The 18,390-nt window shown below is 39.3% G+C and overlaps 1 protein-coding gene across 6 annotated transcripts in view; it reads right to left on the bottom strand.

Annotated features, from left to right (window-relative positions):
- The window catches only part of utrn (utrophin), a 238,861-nt gene that overhangs the window by 25,590 nt on the left and 194,881 nt on the right, over positions 1–18,390 (bottom strand). For 4 of the 6 annotated variants that reach the window (XM_042503021.2, XM_042503024.2, XM_042503020.2 and 1 more), the window contains 3 exons: positions 11,686–11,822; positions 4,324–4,362; positions 3,756–3,821 (listed from right to left, as the gene is read on the bottom strand). In XM_042503021.2, coding sequence (XP_042358955.2) covers positions 3,756–3,821; positions 4,324–4,362; positions 11,686–11,822 — 242 coding nt within the window. The remainder of the gene's footprint in view (positions 1–3,755; positions 3,822–4,323; positions 4,363–11,685; positions 11,823–18,390) is intronic. The other 2 variants (XM_088089085.1, XM_042503022.2) reach the window with 2 other exon arrangements.

Here is an 18,390-nt window from a genome sequence, read left to right on the forward strand (position 1 = left end):
CAATAAAAATTCATAATAAAAATAAGAATGGAGTCTCCAAGCAGGTGAAATGATGAATGACCTGAGTGATGACCAAACACAATTTTGTGGTCTAAGATATGTGTTTTTGAGACATCTGAGAGATGTAGAGCAGAGATGTGAAAGTGTTTGAGCACATGTGCTTGTGAGGATAATTTGTTTTTGGTCAGATATTTAAACAAAGCTGCAGTGCTAATATTGCTGTTTCCTGAGACCACAACCTGTATTTAGTAGGGTTGTAGCAGTTGGTGCATTTTTACCAAACGGTCACAGTACGGAAACTTTTAGTTGAGCATTTTTAGCAACATTTGATGAGGTTAGCACAATGATTGGATTAGCTGTGAGTCAGTTACACTGTGTTGTAGTGTTGTGAAAAATATTGATGTATTGATACATATCGGTTGTGAATATTTGAAACCGTCTCAATACTCATTTTTTGCAGTGCTGATATTACTTTCTCCTTTTATCTTCTTTTCAACAGTGAGTTGACACAAACACCCCTGCAGTGGTACTTCAAATGGTATCGAATATCTATATTTTTATAGGTACTGAACTGTAGTCCTGTATAATGACAACCCGAACATGGCGAGCGCAAATCAAATATTGGAGCTGGAACATTCGCCTGCGCATTCCCCTTCAGCTACAACAGCAACAGAGAAAGAGGACAAGAACGGTGTGTCAGGGTTGCTCCACCTTTGTATAGTCTATGAATGAAAAGACATCCAACCTAACACACATTTGAGAAGATCACCCAGATGTGCTGATCCCTGGTATGATTAATGTTTGGGTTCTTTGAATGTTTAAATATATTCACAGTAGGACTAACTGTAACATGCCTCCAATGCAGAAGTTTTATTATTTATTATTCTATGTATTTTGTTTTTTCAATTTCATAGCATAACATATTCCTCTTAGTCTTATAGCCTTTTGTAACCTGATGCTTTTGGGAAAGTGTTCAGTGTTTGTACAGTGTAATACATAAGTGTTTGAAATGTTTCTTATTTATATAATGAAAATAGTTCACCAAAGCTGTTAGTTGGCAAAATGTTTCCTCTTTTCCTAGCATGAGGTTTGCGTTGGTTTTTGAAACTTGCACTGTTGATTAAAAATAAATGAAATGAAACAGATACTCATGTGTTTGGGGTTTTTATCCACTGTACCAAACTCGTTTTGAACCAAGACTTCCATTTTCGTAACAGCCCTAGTATTTACTGAACCTTGTAATATCGAGGCAGTGGGGTCGTCCATACTCCAAACTTTAGGATGCTATTAAACTGTGACAGAACATGCATGGAGAGAGACATTTTAAAGTTATTATTCCACTGGTGACACCTCATCACTATGTGCATTATTTCCATGTGAATCTATAAGCTATGCTATAATCTACAATGCCAGCGTCCTATATTTCAGTTTAAATTGTAATTCACGAGGCTCATGTCTGTGTCACTGCTGATAAAACAATGCAGGCGGAGACGCTGAGCGAAGGTTAATGGTGTGTGACCAGCGAAAGGTTACAGGCCAGACAGTGCAGTCCTGCATCAGAAGAGCCTTCATGATTAAAGCTATTTTTGTGGCAGGACGCTGGGTTCTGTTTTGACACGAGTAACCCATGTCCGCTTTAGGGAAGATAAGCTTCAGACTGATTAGAGATTCATTCAGGGGGCAAGACAGGATTTGTGATACTTGGGGATCTTAATATTTAGAGTTATCTTCAAATCAAACATGACAGGTTTTCAATCTCAGTGCTGCAGGACATTAGTTTGGTGACGTTGGTGATGATTAACCGCAGATCACACACTGTGTACATGGGTGTGCTGATGTGCGCAGCACGACCATTTGCAGTGGGTGGCTGAAAACAGCTATCAGGAGTGGGTAGCGCCTTGTTTTCTGAATTCACTCACTGAGCAAACTTTGACAGTCATTTGACATTTAATTTTTGGGATCGTCACAAAATAAAAAGCAGAAAAAAGTGTATATTGAGATTGCTGTTTGTACCTTCCCTTGACACTTAACAATAAAAAAAATTTAATAGTCTACTGAAACACAATGACACTTCTTGTGCCACAACAGCATATTTCCACTGCACCCAAGGTTTATAAACTATCTAGAGATGCAGTGTTTTCCACTATGTATATATTAAAAAGTTCAGGCTGACAGTAATGATCCCATATTTAAAGTTACACTGAACTTTTGCAGAGCATTCGTGTGTACAGATTCATGGCCGGTTGTTTTGGTGCTGTCTGAGGGGAAACATTTTTGCTTCTCTCATTTGTCTATAATTTCATGGTGAGTCAGGTTCCAGAATGACACATAAATAAAGGCAAAATGCTTATTTTTCCTTTCCCATTTAGTTGTAAACATGCTATTTCCTTTTTTCTATCTTAGTACTGTCACAGTTATACAAAGTCAGTTCATATCCCTTCAATAAACATAAGGGTTCTTTGATAGATACTGGCAGAACATGCTTTTATTTGGCCTGAAGGTGTCAATTTGAGAACTGATCCGTAGTGTACAGATAGTAAATTGTAAACATCTCCTCTTCAAGACGCAAAGGAGCAACTAATAACAACATCCAACATAATTTGGATTTATTTGATGGTCTGGAAGCTCCGCTGTAACCGTTGAAGGTATACAACAGTTCACACTTCTTTCAGTGTTTCCTTAAAACACTGCATTACATGTTATTTATCAAATCCATTACATTTTCAAATTTAACTCCTGTCCTTCCCGCTGTATTCAATCACACCCCCGTTGCCCCCCCCTTCTTTTTCTCTCTCAAAAGTATTTTCAGTTCTCACTCACTCTCTACTGATTTCTTTTCAGGCTGGTTTTGATACACTGAATGCAGGGAAAGCAAGTTTTTTGGGCTTTTGGTATTTATTTGATTTGCTTTTTATTTATTGCAAGTCATATCCATATGTTTCATATTTTTGCTGACCCTTTTCCAAAACATAATATAGCATTTTTCTTTTTCTACACTCTTAATCGCCCTGACACACCGAACCGACCGTCAGCCGCTAATTAATGTCGGTCCATTGGTGAGCGTCTGTCACCCTAGTTTTTGTTGTGTGTCCCGCATCACTGCCACTCAGTTAAACTCAGTGAAGGAGAAAACTGAAATGGAATTGAGGAAAGCAAATGAATGATTGAAGTCAAGAGGACGTGAGATCAAAACTTGTTTTTTGGGGTAAGATTGTTTTTAACTATTGAGCTCTTTGGCAAAAATGGTTCAATATGTTTGTGTTATTGTCCACACTGGAAATATTCTTTGTTCTTTCAACAAAAGAGTTGTGTCGTTGATGTGCTAACTGGCTAACCAGCAGCAGGACATTCGTGCTAGTTGGCTGTTCGCTGTATTCTTAGCAGTGTGTTCAACTGCAACGTTTTGGCTGAGACACAAGCAACATTAGGCGACACAACTGTCGGCCTTCTGCGCCACTAGTTGTTTGATGTTTGTTTGTTGTGTTTTTACTGTGTTCATCCAAAGAAAGATAATTATTGCAGAGTTATGTATTGTAAGTACAGACTGAAGGTAAGGGCTCCTTGGAAAATAAAAGTTAGAACTAAATCTTGTGAGGTCCTTTAAAAGTGGATTTTTCATTCCATATTGACGCTTTTTAAAGGTGCAAGATTTACACACAGTTAGCAAGTCTTAGTGTGTGTGCATTGTGGCGTCTGAGATGATGATGATGATGATGATGATGATGATGATGATGATTGGGGAATGCAAAGCGTACCTGCTGGCATACTGCTCTATCCGGGAGTGGGTGTCATCATGAGAGAGCTGAGGTGACTGGGACAGCCTGGAAATGAATGGGGTAATGGAGATGAATGAGATTCTGCATGCTCACACAACCTCATTAACACACACAAAGTCACAGCCACATGCACACACACGCTCACACACATACACACACGCACAGATACAGCCTAATGGCTCTTCAAAACATCACCTAGAAAACAAATCTGATGATCCTAGAGAGAGAAATAGGAGAGCAGGATGATCTACGGAGCTGTTGGATGGTTTTTGGCAGCCGCTGCTGGGATGAGCAACTGAATGCTAGTTGGATGCTTCAGAGAAGAGAGGAAGGTGACGCTAAGGTGAAAGTGGGTGAGTTTTTTGGTTGCATGTTCAGCCAGTGGATCGGACAGCCATGCAGGCAGGCAACATGCAATGCAGTCATGGCTTAGTTGGAGTGAGGACTTTCAGAGGAGGTGAGTGAGGAGAGAAGGGGAGTAAAGGAGGTGTCGTTAAAAGGCATTCCAGTCTGGAGACGAGGTGTTTCTGGTGGCGTAGATACTCACTCATACTGCTCCGGACACATGCTGATGAGGGTGACAGGACTGTAAGAGAATTGGAGGGAGGGAGGGAGGGTGGGAAGGGAGTGTTATAGGAACCACAAAACATTTCAGGTTCAAAAATACAGCAGGTGGAGAAAGTGGAAGGAAATGTGTGTCCCACAGCTGAGTGGCTGGACTCAACACTGAGCGAGGGCGTGTAAAACTGTCACCAATACATACACCTCATGTGGTTATGATTATCCCCTGTGACTTTTTCTGAAACCTGCATCGAAATAGACTTGTGACACAGAAAACATTGACAGTTTTGAAAGGGTCAAAATGGAAAAGCGGAGCTGTCAACACACTGTAATGTACCCAGGTTGTGTGTATGAAGGCTTGGTTGATTGTATCAGATGACTTTGCTGCTGTCACACGTATTTCATCACTTTTTTTTCACAATTTCTCCTGCAAACAGAGTCTTATAGCCCAAAATCAATGTTTTTTCTCATGTATTTCCAGCAGGATTTACTGAAATAGCATGCCAGGAAAAACATATATATAGAACCTATTTTCTAGTTAATCTGCAATTCAGTGCATTATGTTAGAAAAAGATGTATATGGTGCATAAGAACCCAGCAAATGAAACTGCTGTTAATTAGAGATTTTGGAAATGTGGCAAACCAGGATGCTAGAGGCGTGCGTTTTGATTTCAATGCAGTTTCTGGTTTCTAGTCCATGATAATTGCAGCTATTTTTAGAAATGTAGAGTATAAGTTGTTATTTGTAAGCAAATGGGACGCCCTCTGATCTCGAAAAATACAAAGAAATGTGTTGTTTTGACGGAGGAGGCTGGCTAGAACTGGGTGAGATAACAGTTGAGGTTGACGTTCTTTCGCTACACGCTTTTGTTCCCACATTAAAGCAGGGAGAATCAGAGGGAGACGTGTGGTTTGGTGGTTGTGCTTCTCACAGCGGGGCAGCCAGTGTAGTCACACTTCTGTAGCTGCGAGGAGAATTCAAAATGCAGCAGGGGATTCAGATGGAAAAGAGAGGAAAAAGAGATTGGGGGTCGGCAGGGCAGACTGAGCTAAGTATTCAAAGCTGGTGGTGCGGCGGCACTTTTACGCGCCCCCGCCGACATGTTTGCCAGAAGGAACATTGAGTCTGCTCATTTTGTTTTCCAGTAGGGTGATGTCAGTTTTCATCTTTGCCAAAAATTGATGGCTCTGTAAAGTGTAGGTGGTTTTCACCGAAATGTGTCTGACTCACGTACAATGACATAACTTTAACCTTCAGATGGATGCACTTAAAAAGACGTCATTTGTGGTGAAACAGAAACATGAGTTACTGTAACAGAGAGGAGGGAGGGAGAAGGAAGTGGAAATAAAGTGTAAGGAAATAAATGAGTGAAGGAAAGGTGACCTGAGGAACAGGAGGGAGGGGAGGACTCCTGACAACAGAGACCTTGGGAGTATTTTGGGTCTGACAGATGTGGCTGCTGTAAAGCTTGTGTTTTTATGGCAGGCTTGTTGTGCCTGTTGAGGCACAATAACAGGGAGCAGAGCAGAGGCCTGCTCACATTTCACTTCCAGTGGTATTGTGCTAAAAGTCTGGACAGGCTAAACAGTAGAGTTGGATACATTTGACCCAACAGTTCCAGTGCAAGTACCTTAAATTTGGAACTGGTACCAAACAGTAACTTTTTGGAGTTCCTAAGTGTCTCTGTAAACAACAAAATCTAAAATTTGAACAAGTTGCAGCCAAGAAGCTGTTTTGCTCCTATGCTCGTGTCTAATCACACACACACACCTCACTCTCTGTCTGTCTGTCAAATTGTCTGTCTGTCTACTTGCACTTTGTGTGTGTGTGTGTGTGTGCGTGTGTGTGTGTGTGTGTGTGTGTGTGTGTGTGTGTGTGTGTGTGTGCGTGCGTGCGTGTGTGCGTGCGTGCGTGCGTGCGTGTGCACGCGCGCGTGTCTGGTCATCTCTTTCGCTCTCAATTTAGACACAACTGACAAATATGTGGAATAAGTACTTAATCTAAAAACAAAATCATAAACTGTACCAATACAAGACTTTAAAAAAACCCATCTGCACTGCAGTGATAGTTTCAGCTCGTTGGAAAGCCGACCGAGCTCTGTTAGCAGCTTTGGGGCGCTGAACTCCACAGAGCTCCATCGGCTGGGAGCCCCAGCTTCAGGGCGCTTTGCTATGCTTCTGGGCCCGTTTACTCACCCAGGTGTGCTCTTACATACCAAAATTTGATTGATTAACTGTGAATCAGTGTTCAGTAGTACCAACATCATTCAGATCCAAAACCCTACTGAGCAGTGGTCAATATTTGAACCCAAAATAAAAAGTGTCCATAATAGATCATTAAGAGTCAGCCTGCTATAAATATCTTTATTTTATTGCCTCAGTGGGCTATTCTATCAAATGTGTGATCATGTTCAGTCCTGTTTAAAATCCTAGAAAGAAATATTCTTCAAAATGAAAAAAAAGAAGATATTTTTGCATCTCTCTCCTTTGATTCTGTATGAGCTCATGAGTAAATCAAACTCAATTAAAAAGGAAATTCCATATTCAACAATAGGAATGTTGTCATGGCAAAAAGAGGTTATGAACAATTTGATCACAAAATGTATTAAAAATTGGAAAATAATAGAATTTAGATTCATCTTTACCCATTTATTATGTGTTTTGACTCACTTAAAATATGAGTGTAGGGAGGTGAAGAGAGTCTGTAAGCATAACTATACAAAAGCGCACAAAAGGAACAATTACACCAAACTAATAGTAATAAAACAAAGAAAAAGAAATGATTTAGAGGTGCTGGGTTATTTACACAATATAGTACTATGTGTATTATTAAAGCAATATAAAGTATTTCATTTTTTAAATATTAAAGTCACTGTCAATACTGGTATATTGCAACATGCTTTGTGCACCAGTAGAGTAAAGATTTCAACATTTGAGCAATGAGTGATGAGCGATGAGTGTCCAAGGTAAACAAATGTTAAGAGGGTTTTTTTTGTTTTGTCGGTGAAAGGTTCCTTAAAATGTATTTAGTCCGTCATGCTGTGGTGGTCACTTTGTCACAGTTAGCACTACTTCGCTCTGTTTCCCTGTCCTCCATTTTCTCTGTCAGGGATAAAAGACCACCTGCTCAATGTTGACACTTCTACCTGTCTGTCAGAAAGACAGCAAGAGGGCTGCAAAGAGAGACAGTTATTGTTATATGTGCATATATGTGCAAAGGTTTAAAGGTTGTGATCAAGGTTTGCGCTACCAGGGTGTCTATGAGTATTGATGAGTAAATTTAATGCTTTTTAGGAGCTTTTCAACATTTGTTCAACAAAATTTAAGATCTGTATTTGGACAAATCATCTTTTTCTTATTCAAGCCTCACAGCTAAGTATAAATATATGTTGAATATAGTTGCACCCGTGCAGAGTTAGGTGTAATGTAGCAATATGGTTATTAGAGTGACTAACATCAGACACAATTATCAACCTGTTGTGGACTTTCACACAAAAGACCTTGACTAATTGTAACAAAGAAATACTAAACGTGGATAAATGATAAATGATATTACCTGATATTATCTGATACCTGACGTGTTACATTTTTATGGAGCCTATACACATAAACGTCATAAAGACCCTCATGACCTCTTAACATACAACTATAATCATATATATAATAATCATATAACCATAAATGGCGTTCAACATTGTTTGACAACAAAAATAATGGAGGGACATGCAACTGTGCTGACCCCTTGAAGACTTTTATATACCTTAATCTAAATAATTTGGGCTATCTACAAACATATAGGCAAAATACATACGAAAAAACTGCATCTTTTTCAAGATCTTTTTTTCTTTTTTTAAAATCATTTTTTTTTTATTATTACAGTTTTAACAAACATAAAAAAAAGGTGTGCCATTACTTCAGTTTACAGTGTTGGCATTATTAAAATAAGCCCCAATGTCATAAAATCTAAATACAAAAACTATTTTTTCTAAAATATTTCTATACAAAAACCTTTTAACTTTTAAGGTTTTCAGTCCTGTAAAAATGTATCTCCAAGTGATTTGTGCTTGCCAATGCACAGGTGGCCACGGAGGGCATTTTATGTACTATTTTTTCCATTACCTCTAACAATAATTTCTGTTAAGACTGGATTCTGATAAAGTTTTCCATTAATTTTAGATTCCACATTCAAACCCATTAACTGCTCTGCAGGGTCTAATGCAGCAGAGACTCATCTGCTCTAACTGGTTATGTTGGGTAAAAAACAAAGAAACAACACTGAGTAGGAAGAAACCATTAGAATGGCTCTTTCACATTATCAAATGCAGCCGTGACGAATCAAAAATCCTATCTGCCGTGAAATGAAGCAAAGATGTAAGTGGGAGGTGAGAGAGTAGGTGGTGTTTTGCTCTCTCAAGGTGGAGAGAAACAACAGTGGGTGGAATTCAACAAAAAAAATGAAAAGAAAGAAAGAAATGATGATACAAGAGTGGAGAGGAGAGAGATAGGGAGTGAGGGCATTAGGGAGGCCAATTATACAGCAGACTATCTAATTTTCTCTTCAGCTGCTACAGTACTTTAAAAATTACAACTTCTTAGAAGTTCACTTTGTTAAAAGGACCAATGGAGCCTGACTGCACATTAAATAAGTTTTGGGGGGTTAGTTTAAAAATTGAGATCTCATAATGATGTTTGTGGGGTTCACAGACATTTCCATGTGATATTCAGCAGAGATATTTTGGAGAAATCATATTCATTACAAAAAAACACGGCAGCAAATGCTGCAATGTTTAGCTTATCCTTATAATTCCTCTTTTTAAGCAGAGACTGCTCCATTTCCAGAAAAAATCTATTTCAATTTAGGTCACAGAATTCATTTTGGTGACATGGAGATGGCAAAAGCCACTAAAGTGTAATAATAAAGATCTAAAATGAACGGTGCATGCTGAGCAATTCCAATATATGTTTGAAGCACATCTTATAGACATTCCAGAAATGAAAAAAAAACCAAAAAAAAAAAACCCACACATTCAGGCTTATTTCTACACACAGAGCTGTTTACGATGTAGTTAAGCCTTGTGGCTACATGTGGGGAGCCCACAGCTCACAGGAGACTTGATGCTGTAACAGACGGGAAAATGATGTCCATGAAATGACCCTAAATTTCTTTTAAGTCTCCATTCCCTTCTGCAATATTTTGAAAAGATCCTCACATTTTGCCACAATTCTTCAACCTTTCAGAGGCATTTATCAAGCAGGCATCTCTGCAGGAGCCATTTTTCAGAGAGGAAGGGAAGTGAGAATGGAGCGAGGTGGGAGGTGAGGGGGAGGACGGGCAAGGATGGGAGGAATGAAAGAGGGAGCGCAATCCATCTGAGAGGTGACTGTGTGCAACTGGATGTCGGGGAAAATCTATCGCGAGTGAACAGGTGAGTCATTGTGAATGCACGCATGAACATCTTTGAGAGTTTTCAGTGCTTACAAGATGCAAAACTACAATGATCAAAAGTCAGAGAACCCGACCGGGAAATGTCTGACAGGAGGAGAAAAGCTGACAGTAGATAGATGGATAAAATGCGAGGAAAACACAAAAAAATGAGTGAAAAAGAGCAATGCTCAGAGCACATGGTGTGAGCGAGCTGGTTTTAGAAAAGGCCAGGGAGGACAAGGAGCCCACCTGGGGCGTCTGCATAATATAGACCAAGTTAAATGGCTCTCCAGGGGGATTTATTGCTGGCAGGAGCAGGGACATAAATCAGACGTAGTCACTGGGTCAGGTGCTGCAGACAGAAGATCTACCGTGCAGCCACGACACCTGGTAATGACTGGACCGCCAGGTAAATAAACACATAAACTGAGCAGGACATTAGCACTCCCCAAATACTATAGCTCCTGTGTCTCTGTTTGTGTGTGTGTGTGTGTGTGTGTGTGTGTGTGTGTGTGTGTGTCAGGCATGGTAAAATACATTTAAAGGGATACTACATCGGTTTTACACGTCAAAGTCAGTCATGAGGGTGCTTGTCCTGTCTCGTGTGGCGCTTGAGAAGCTTTAAGTTTAAAAATTAATACCACAAGTGTTATCACTTAAGTACTCTTGGCCCCGAGACTAAAAAGTAGTAATTGAAAGCAAATTGGAAGCTCTGAGTTTTACAGCTTTACCGAGCAGGGAAGTCCCAATGAAAAAATCCATTAGGTTGTATTCTTGGAAGTGTAGGATTCAAAGGATTCAAGAACTGTGTAGCTTGAGTCAGGACATGTCAGCCTCTGCAACACTGATTTTGGGCATTCTTATTTTAATCAGTCTCTCACAAGTCCTCCCCTGTTACTGACACAGAATTCTTTATCACTGAAATACCACTTTGATACACAGTTTAGGCATTTTGTCACAAGAAGACCTGCTTTTAAAGGAATACTTAACCCCCCAAATGTCCAGGTCATATCAGTTTGTGATGTAAAATTCTTGGTGAATTGGAAAAAAAGATGTTCACATTAACAAAAGCAAAACCGTATGAAAACATCTGTTCAAAAACTGTCGCACGACGTGTGCAGTATAATCAAAGTGTCATTTAGACAGTCGTATACCCAGTACTTCCCAGTATACATTTTCACTAAAACTGAACTGAAAGTGAAACTTATCTATGTGTCATTAAAAACCAATTACAAAAACAGTCATTTTACCTCGCTGAACACGAGAGCTGCTGCTCTACAGCTGCCTCAAGTGATGACTTCGTATTGTTGTGTGACTTTTGCAACTCTGATCTAACCCTTTAAAACACAATAACACAAACAAATGAAGTAACTGAGAAAGTGGTAGATCAGAGGTCACTGTGTTCAGAGAGGTAACTTCTTAACAACTTAACAACATAACACAGGGTGAGCAATTGATATAGAAATTGTCATTTGGGAAGTTAATTATTCCTTTAAAGACACAGTGAAATAGAAAATACATTTTCCAAATCAATTCTGTTTCTGTGTCCTCATTGTTCAATTATCTCTCGTTATATACCGAAAATGTGTCATGGGCAAGCCGGGGATGCATGGACATGGTAGTAGTAATCTATAACCCACTAAAGCACAAAATTACACCATTGTCATTCACACATTTTTTAAACATTTCATTTAAATCCCTCTTGTACTATAGCAGACACGTATAGAAAGAGAACATCCACTTTACTGCGACTTTCAGTGACTTTAGGACAGCTGAAAGGAATTGTGATGTTTGAAAAATAAACAAAGTGGATTAATTTGTTTGGTTTGGACATCAACCTGGAAATAAAGTGTTTTTAATGCACTTTAACAAATCATATTTGAGCTCTGTGTTGTCTCAGAAAGACACTCGAGAGTTACTCACGTTTCCATGTTGTCGCCCTCTAGAACCGTCTGGACCGGCAGGTAACCTAGCCGCGGATGTTTGGCAAAGTACTTCTTTGACCGGAATTTGTTCTTCAGCACTTTGGTGAAATCACGCATGTCCTCACCTGATGTCGTCTGCAGGACGAGAAAACAAAGAAACAGACAAAGTTTTGGTGTTTTATTTATTGCAGTGTGTGAGAGAGAATGAGTTGAAACATTTTCACAGTCTCTTGTGCTCACAACAGCAGTGTTTGTGCGGAGGAGAATGTGTTTTGTTAATTAGATACTTAGCAAAGGTGTTCCTCCCGCAGAAGCGGTTTCTGCCTTGCAAGCAAACAACAAATTACCACAACAGTCTGACCAGAGGGTGAGAAAATCCCTCTGCAGAGGATTCAGACAACAACTGCTGAGCACACACACATATACAACTCCCACCACCGTTGATAGATATGCGTAAATGAACAGACTCTATTGAGTTCACTTGGCTTATTGACTAATCCACGCAATTTAAGATGGTAGCTTGAGCAAACCAACAGCAATTAAAGAACAATTATGCTAAAGCTGAAGAAGAATTTATGTAAGTTTTAGTATGTGTGTGTATGTGTTTGTGTGAACTCCTTCCTGAGTGGTTTAACAGACATGCGTTTTTTATTCATAAGATTTTGTTTTTGCCTTTATTAGATAATTGCAATGTAGATATAGACAGGAAATAGTTTGGGAGAGGGAGAAAAGGGGGGATATGCAACAAAAGCAGAAATCAAATCAGAGATATTGAAGTTACAGGGTGTGCATCATCAGCATAAGACCACCAGGACGACCCCTGACAGACTGTGACAACAAAATGACACCAGAGACACCACCGCAGTCACACCCAAACAACATCTCCAATTATGAAAGGTAAAAACATTGAAATTACAGTAATCAATATAACACCGCACCAAATTTGACTTCTTCAATAACACTGACAAAGCCCATTGGAGCTATGAAAATGCCACTCCTATAAAAATGAAGACCTAATAAAAAATAAAAAAGCAATACTGTGGCCATAAAGCAAACAGTGCGACAAAGATGAGAGAACGAATCGCATTAAATGACCGCGCTGAGGCTCACAAAAGCCACTATCAGTCTTTAACTCTCTGCAAAATCTGTTTGTTGGAGAATCATTATTCAATACGGACTCCGTATTTTCAAAGATATAAAACTGAAACGCAATTTAGTTCGAGTGTAGGGAGAGGGTAAATATAATTCCGTAGGATGCTGATATTTTTAGAGGAAACAAAGAGACACAAAAAAACAACAACTTGCGAATCAAAGTTGTCGAATAAAGTTAAGCTGATGTGAAGGATTGAAAATGACACAATAAGTTGATTTAGCTGAGTTTTTATTTGATTTCCCTCTGCCAGGTGTTACAGGCCTGGATACATCTATCAGCTAGACTGGCGTGATTTCTTATCAGTCTACAGCATTTTGCAGTTAAATAAAGCTGTTATGTTGGATATGAAGCATTTATGAACAGCAAGTGTCATGTGATATCACAGCTCTCAAAGCTTTCAAGGTTTTTCTTTTGTTCTACAGCCACCCTGGTATTGATCTCACTGCACTGTATGCTCCAGGTCATTGTTTGAGCCGAACATAAGCTGTTGCACCAGTCTAAGGTGTTTGGCACTCTGAAGCAAGCTGTCCTCAATAATTTGCTTGTATTTGGCTGCATTCAATGCTCCTTTTATCCTTGTTTGTGCTGAAAAGCCTGCGGACAGTGTGCTGCTGTCACAGCCATTCTTCAGAGTGGCGACGGCAATAAGTTGTGACTGCTTTCTGGCAGAAGCAGACTTAACATTATGGCTGATAAGTTCAAATATTTTGTTTAATCAGTGCTTAAAATCTTTCGTCTTTTGCTCTCAGTCTGTCACAGGATTTTTTGCAGCTTCTAGTTTCTGCCAAACACACCAGATTTCTGCCACACTGATTATTGTCCTTCTAGTGAGATCTGCCATCATGTCTGTCTAAGCCCAAAAAAAGTCTCATTGTGCCTCTGATAGATGATACACTGAATTATGTGGATATATATGATTATATGTGGATAAATGTAGTTTGTGTCACAATTCCCGACCTGCCTTGTGTTTTTTTTTTCATTCTTGTTGTTTTCATGTATTGCACTATTGATTTTTCAAACTTGTAAAAATAAAAAACAGCAAATGAGGAAAAATAAAAAAACATGTAGACTTCTGATGTAAAAAAAATACACTGACATATGCATAAATCATTAAAAAATATCTAATCTACCTATGGAGAAGATTACTGACATTATAAAGGGGAAACTATCACTATTTCAAAACATTTGGGGTCCTTTTATGGAATATATGGAGAGTGTGGATTTAAGGGGTGTGGGGAGTGGGGCGGATGAGGCGTAGTTATCAGTGATCCTCTGCAGTGTTCTAAAACAATTTCCTTTGTTTTGATATTTGATTTCTTTATTCTGTGTGAATTGTACATTCGAGTTAGTATTTCTGAACCATGCACAATAGTGAAATAATTTGGGCTAACCCTTGATAGAATAGAGAAACCTTTGTTGTTTTGATTGTTGTTGCTTTTTTGTTTTGTTTTGGGTTTGTTTTTTGTTTTTTTTCCTTTTCTTTCCTTTTCTCATATACTTTGTATTCTCAACTAAGTGTTGCTCTATGTTATCTCATAAATACCTGACTTGAAAGGAAAGATAATTTGAATGCTGGACAATAACTAAGCTGCCCATGACATTTCCTTTGATGTGAGAGCACTCTTATTCTTGTATATCATTGGAAGCATTTTGAAAACCCAATAAAGATAATGTTGGAAAAAAAAAAAAAAAAAATCTAATCAATTAAACTGGCCATAGAGTGGGTCAAGTTGTACCGACATCTTAGAGAGATTGAATATTAAATTAATGCTCTTACCTGTAGTGCTTTTTTTGGTCAATCTAGATTGTTTTGATGTGAGTTGCAGTGTTGGAGATATTGGCCGTAAAGAAGTTTGCCTTCTCTCAAATGAAATGGAACTAGATGTTACTTGGCTTGTGGTGCTCAAAGTGCAAAAAAAAAAAAAAAAACATTTGAAAAACTCAGCAGCAATAATGTCCTGGCTACTCAAAATAATCCACAGACATTGCTGTGAGCAGTTTCCTGGAACTATGTTCTTTCCACCAAATTACACCCACCAACAGTATCACTGCACTAAAGGAAGCATGCATCTACTGACGGATGAGCGGCTTGTGTTTGTGACAGCACGAGATGCAAACAGTAATGTCATCCTTCTTAGCTGAGCTAGAACATTAGCTAGCTCAATGGTGCCTGGTGAGCTCGCAGTAGATGCACGCTTCCTTCTCCGCAGTGATACCGTTGGCAGGTGTAGTTTGGCAGGAAGAAAATAGTTCCTTTTTTTAAAGACTATTTTTTTGGCTATTGCCTGTATTAGAAATAGAAGAACTTAAGATTGAAAGGGGGAGAGAAAGGGGATGACATGCAGCAAAGGGCAACAGGTCGAACCCACAGCCGCTGCAGTGAGAACACAGCCTCTGTACATGGGGCACCGGCTCTACCAGGTGAGCTACTGGGTGCCCCGAAGAAAATATTTCTTACATGAAACAGCTCACAGCAAGGGCTGTGGATTATCTAGAGTATCCAGGTCCTGGTATATAGAGAAAGACACTGCTGTTGAGCCATTTTTTGGTGCTTTGAGAACCACAAGCTTTCTGGTTCCATTACACTAGAGAGAAGGCAGACATCTCTACAGCTGATATCTTAAACACTCTGCAACTCACACCAAAACAATCAATAATGATTAACAGCACTACAGGTAAGAGAAAATTATTTTGATTTTTGGGTCCTGGAACTGGCCTTTATTTGTGACTTTGAATTGCTTTGCTTTTTATTCGTTGCAATAATTTGGAAATAAATAATAAATACTTATTTTATACGGTTGTGTAGAAATCATTGTCAAAAATCCAAATGAAACACACTTTGATTTTAGGATGTGACACAAATGGGGAGGGAAATGTTGAGGCCTCTTTGAAGTCCCTGTTAATTTCTTCCTTTTTCCAGTAGAGCTGCTGAACAGTAAACTCCTGCGTGATTAACATCCCCTATAGCTGCGTAATAATCTTTTACCAACATTTTAAGTGTTTGTCGTTGCCACACAGCTGAAAAGATAAAGTTTTTTCAAAGTTGCAGCAGGCAGCTGCTGGGCCTCTTAACTTAGGGAAGAATGATCACTACGCCCTACAGCTGCTCCCCCAGAGTCAATATCTATCCCATTTGCAAAATTGAAAAAGCAAATTAAAAGACAGAAATGAGAAACGTCCCCACACGAGTCACTCAAAGTTTGACGTTAAGCAATATTGAAACGAGTTGGCCCACGAATGCACGATCCTAATTGAGAGGGAGGGCAACGTTCAATTTTGCCAAGCTCCCCGTTTTCTAATATTCTTCTCTCTGCGTAGTAGTAAAGTGAAATATTGCTTTCTGGCAGAAATTATAAAAAGACCTCAGAGAGCTGCAAGCATTTTACCATTTGTTCATGAAAATTCAAATTAGGCCAGAGGTCTGTCGGGAGGGTTGATTGTGGAACAAGTGGAGAAATCAACTGCATGGGAAGTGGGACGTAGAGGCAAGTGGCAGGAGTGATGCCAACTTAGATTCATCACAGTGAGGAGATAAAAATATGGTTTACACTTGCAATACTGTATGAAACGCTTTAACAGCAACAACAACGCTGTAGGGCAAAATGGTTTCTGAGTTTGGGGGGGAATGACTCAACTCAACTTGATTTCAGAGTCCTGACCTTAACTTCAAGGACATAGTTTCTCAGAGTGCAGTCCGCGGTTCAATGATGGCCCTCAGAAACATTTTCAATGCCCCAAGAACGTGACATGAAAAGCAAGCATTATATTTTAATCCTCCGTGGCCCATTTGAACATTTTCACATTGCTTACATTTAAAAGTCCCATATTGTAAAAGGTCAGATTTCCATGTCTTTTTTTTTTTTTAGATCAAAGCAGATCCAGCTGCTACGTAAATATTGCGAAAGTATTAAAGTGCTCAGTGCTTAGATGAATTCAAGACTCTGTATTCAGATACTGTTCCTTTAATAGAGCTGTCAGGACTTCCATGAAGTTGTTATGTCACCACATTAAATAAAAGCAGAAACTGCTATTACAGTGCCCTCACAGTAATTACAGTCTGCAATGACAGTCTACCAAGAGCGCAAAAGTGGAAGACCTGCAAACACTGACCAATCAGGGCCAACTAGGCTTCTTTGGGAAGGGGTCTTAAGGAAACAGACATGAAGAGTGCTTCAGACAGAAGGGACGTTAAGAATATTCAGTCAGACAAGTTAAGAAAATAATGTGCTTTTTTTGTGAAGACTAAAAGATTTAACGTGTTCTCACAGAGAAGTATGAACCTGAAAATGAGCATAAAATGGAATCTTACACACTAGTCTGCTACTGTTGAGAATGCTCTGCCCTAGCAGGCATCTATCAGGTCAGGATAACAACTTGTAGAAAGCTACAGGCTGAATGGAAACTTACGGCAGCCAGCCAGTGTTGTGAGTTTTACGTTCCATCTTTAATGCTAGTGCTGTTTGCTAAAAGTAGCGATTTTGGTAGACCCAGTTTAATGTGAAAATGAGCTAAAGCCAGCATGGAAAAAAAGGCTAAATGGTTAAGGAGAAAAGAGAGGTTTCAGACACAAATGGATCAACCATTACTTGATCGGACCTTGAGGGACAAATTAAGTGATTTCTCTGCAAACGCGGGAAATTGGTACTCAAGGGATTGTATGTTGCCATTATGCCATTATGAGAAATTCACAAATCCTACTAGTCTATGGGTGAAGAGCACAAATATATGGTTGAACAGTTTCACTAAGGCTTATCTGCCTCAGAGTCTGTCTTCATAAATCTTGTATAAAGTACTACAGGTGTAACAGGAAAGCTCTGTGATATCCTAAGAAACTCCTGAGGGTAGTTAGCCGTTCAGGGATGGTGAGTTTGTGCGTGACTGCTGAGTGAAAGTGGCTGATATTGTTTGTTTTAAGTGTGTGAGGCTGTGCAGACTCTAGCTCCAAATGGCCAGTGCAAGATGGCAGCAGCTGTATGTGGGATATTTTGGCTTCATTTTTGTACAGTGGGAGGAAGTGCAGACTTGTTGTCCTTCTTTATATGCAGTCATTGGTCCTGAGGTACAAATACCTCGAGCACTTGCACATATTTATGCACATACTTACATATTTATGCACATACTTATATTTGAGTGTCTGATGCAGTTTTTGGCAAATGGCGCTGCATTGCCACAAAAGTTTAGCTAAGTTCTTTGAGAAGACCCTGTTTTTTTTTTTTTTTGCCAGAGCAATCTGGCACCCTGAATGCATCAAGGCAATGATCCCGTTCAGATGAGATGAATGTTATTAGCAGCATATTGATGCTCATGGTTTTGGAAGGAGATGTTCACCAATCACATATGGGTGAAACGCTCAGCTGTCGCCGTACTCAGAATACAAATAACCATTCATAGAAGTACAAAATATTTGCCAATTAAGACAGCAGCTTGTGTTCAGTGTGAAGTAATGGATTTAAATTGAAAATCAGTATAAATGTGTTGCTGTAAGCGCGACTGTGGGTGCCTTCATTACATGGAAGAGCGAAGAGTGTAAGCACTTGGAAAAGAGATGAG

The sequence above is a fragment of the Plectropomus leopardus genome, chromosome 16, assembly GCF_026936395.1.
Source record: "Plectropomus leopardus strain MGB_pleo_1.0 chromosome 16, ASM2693639v1, whole genome shotgun sequence".
Taxonomy (NCBI): Eukaryota; Metazoa; Chordata; class Actinopteri; order Perciformes; family Serranidae; genus Plectropomus; species Plectropomus leopardus.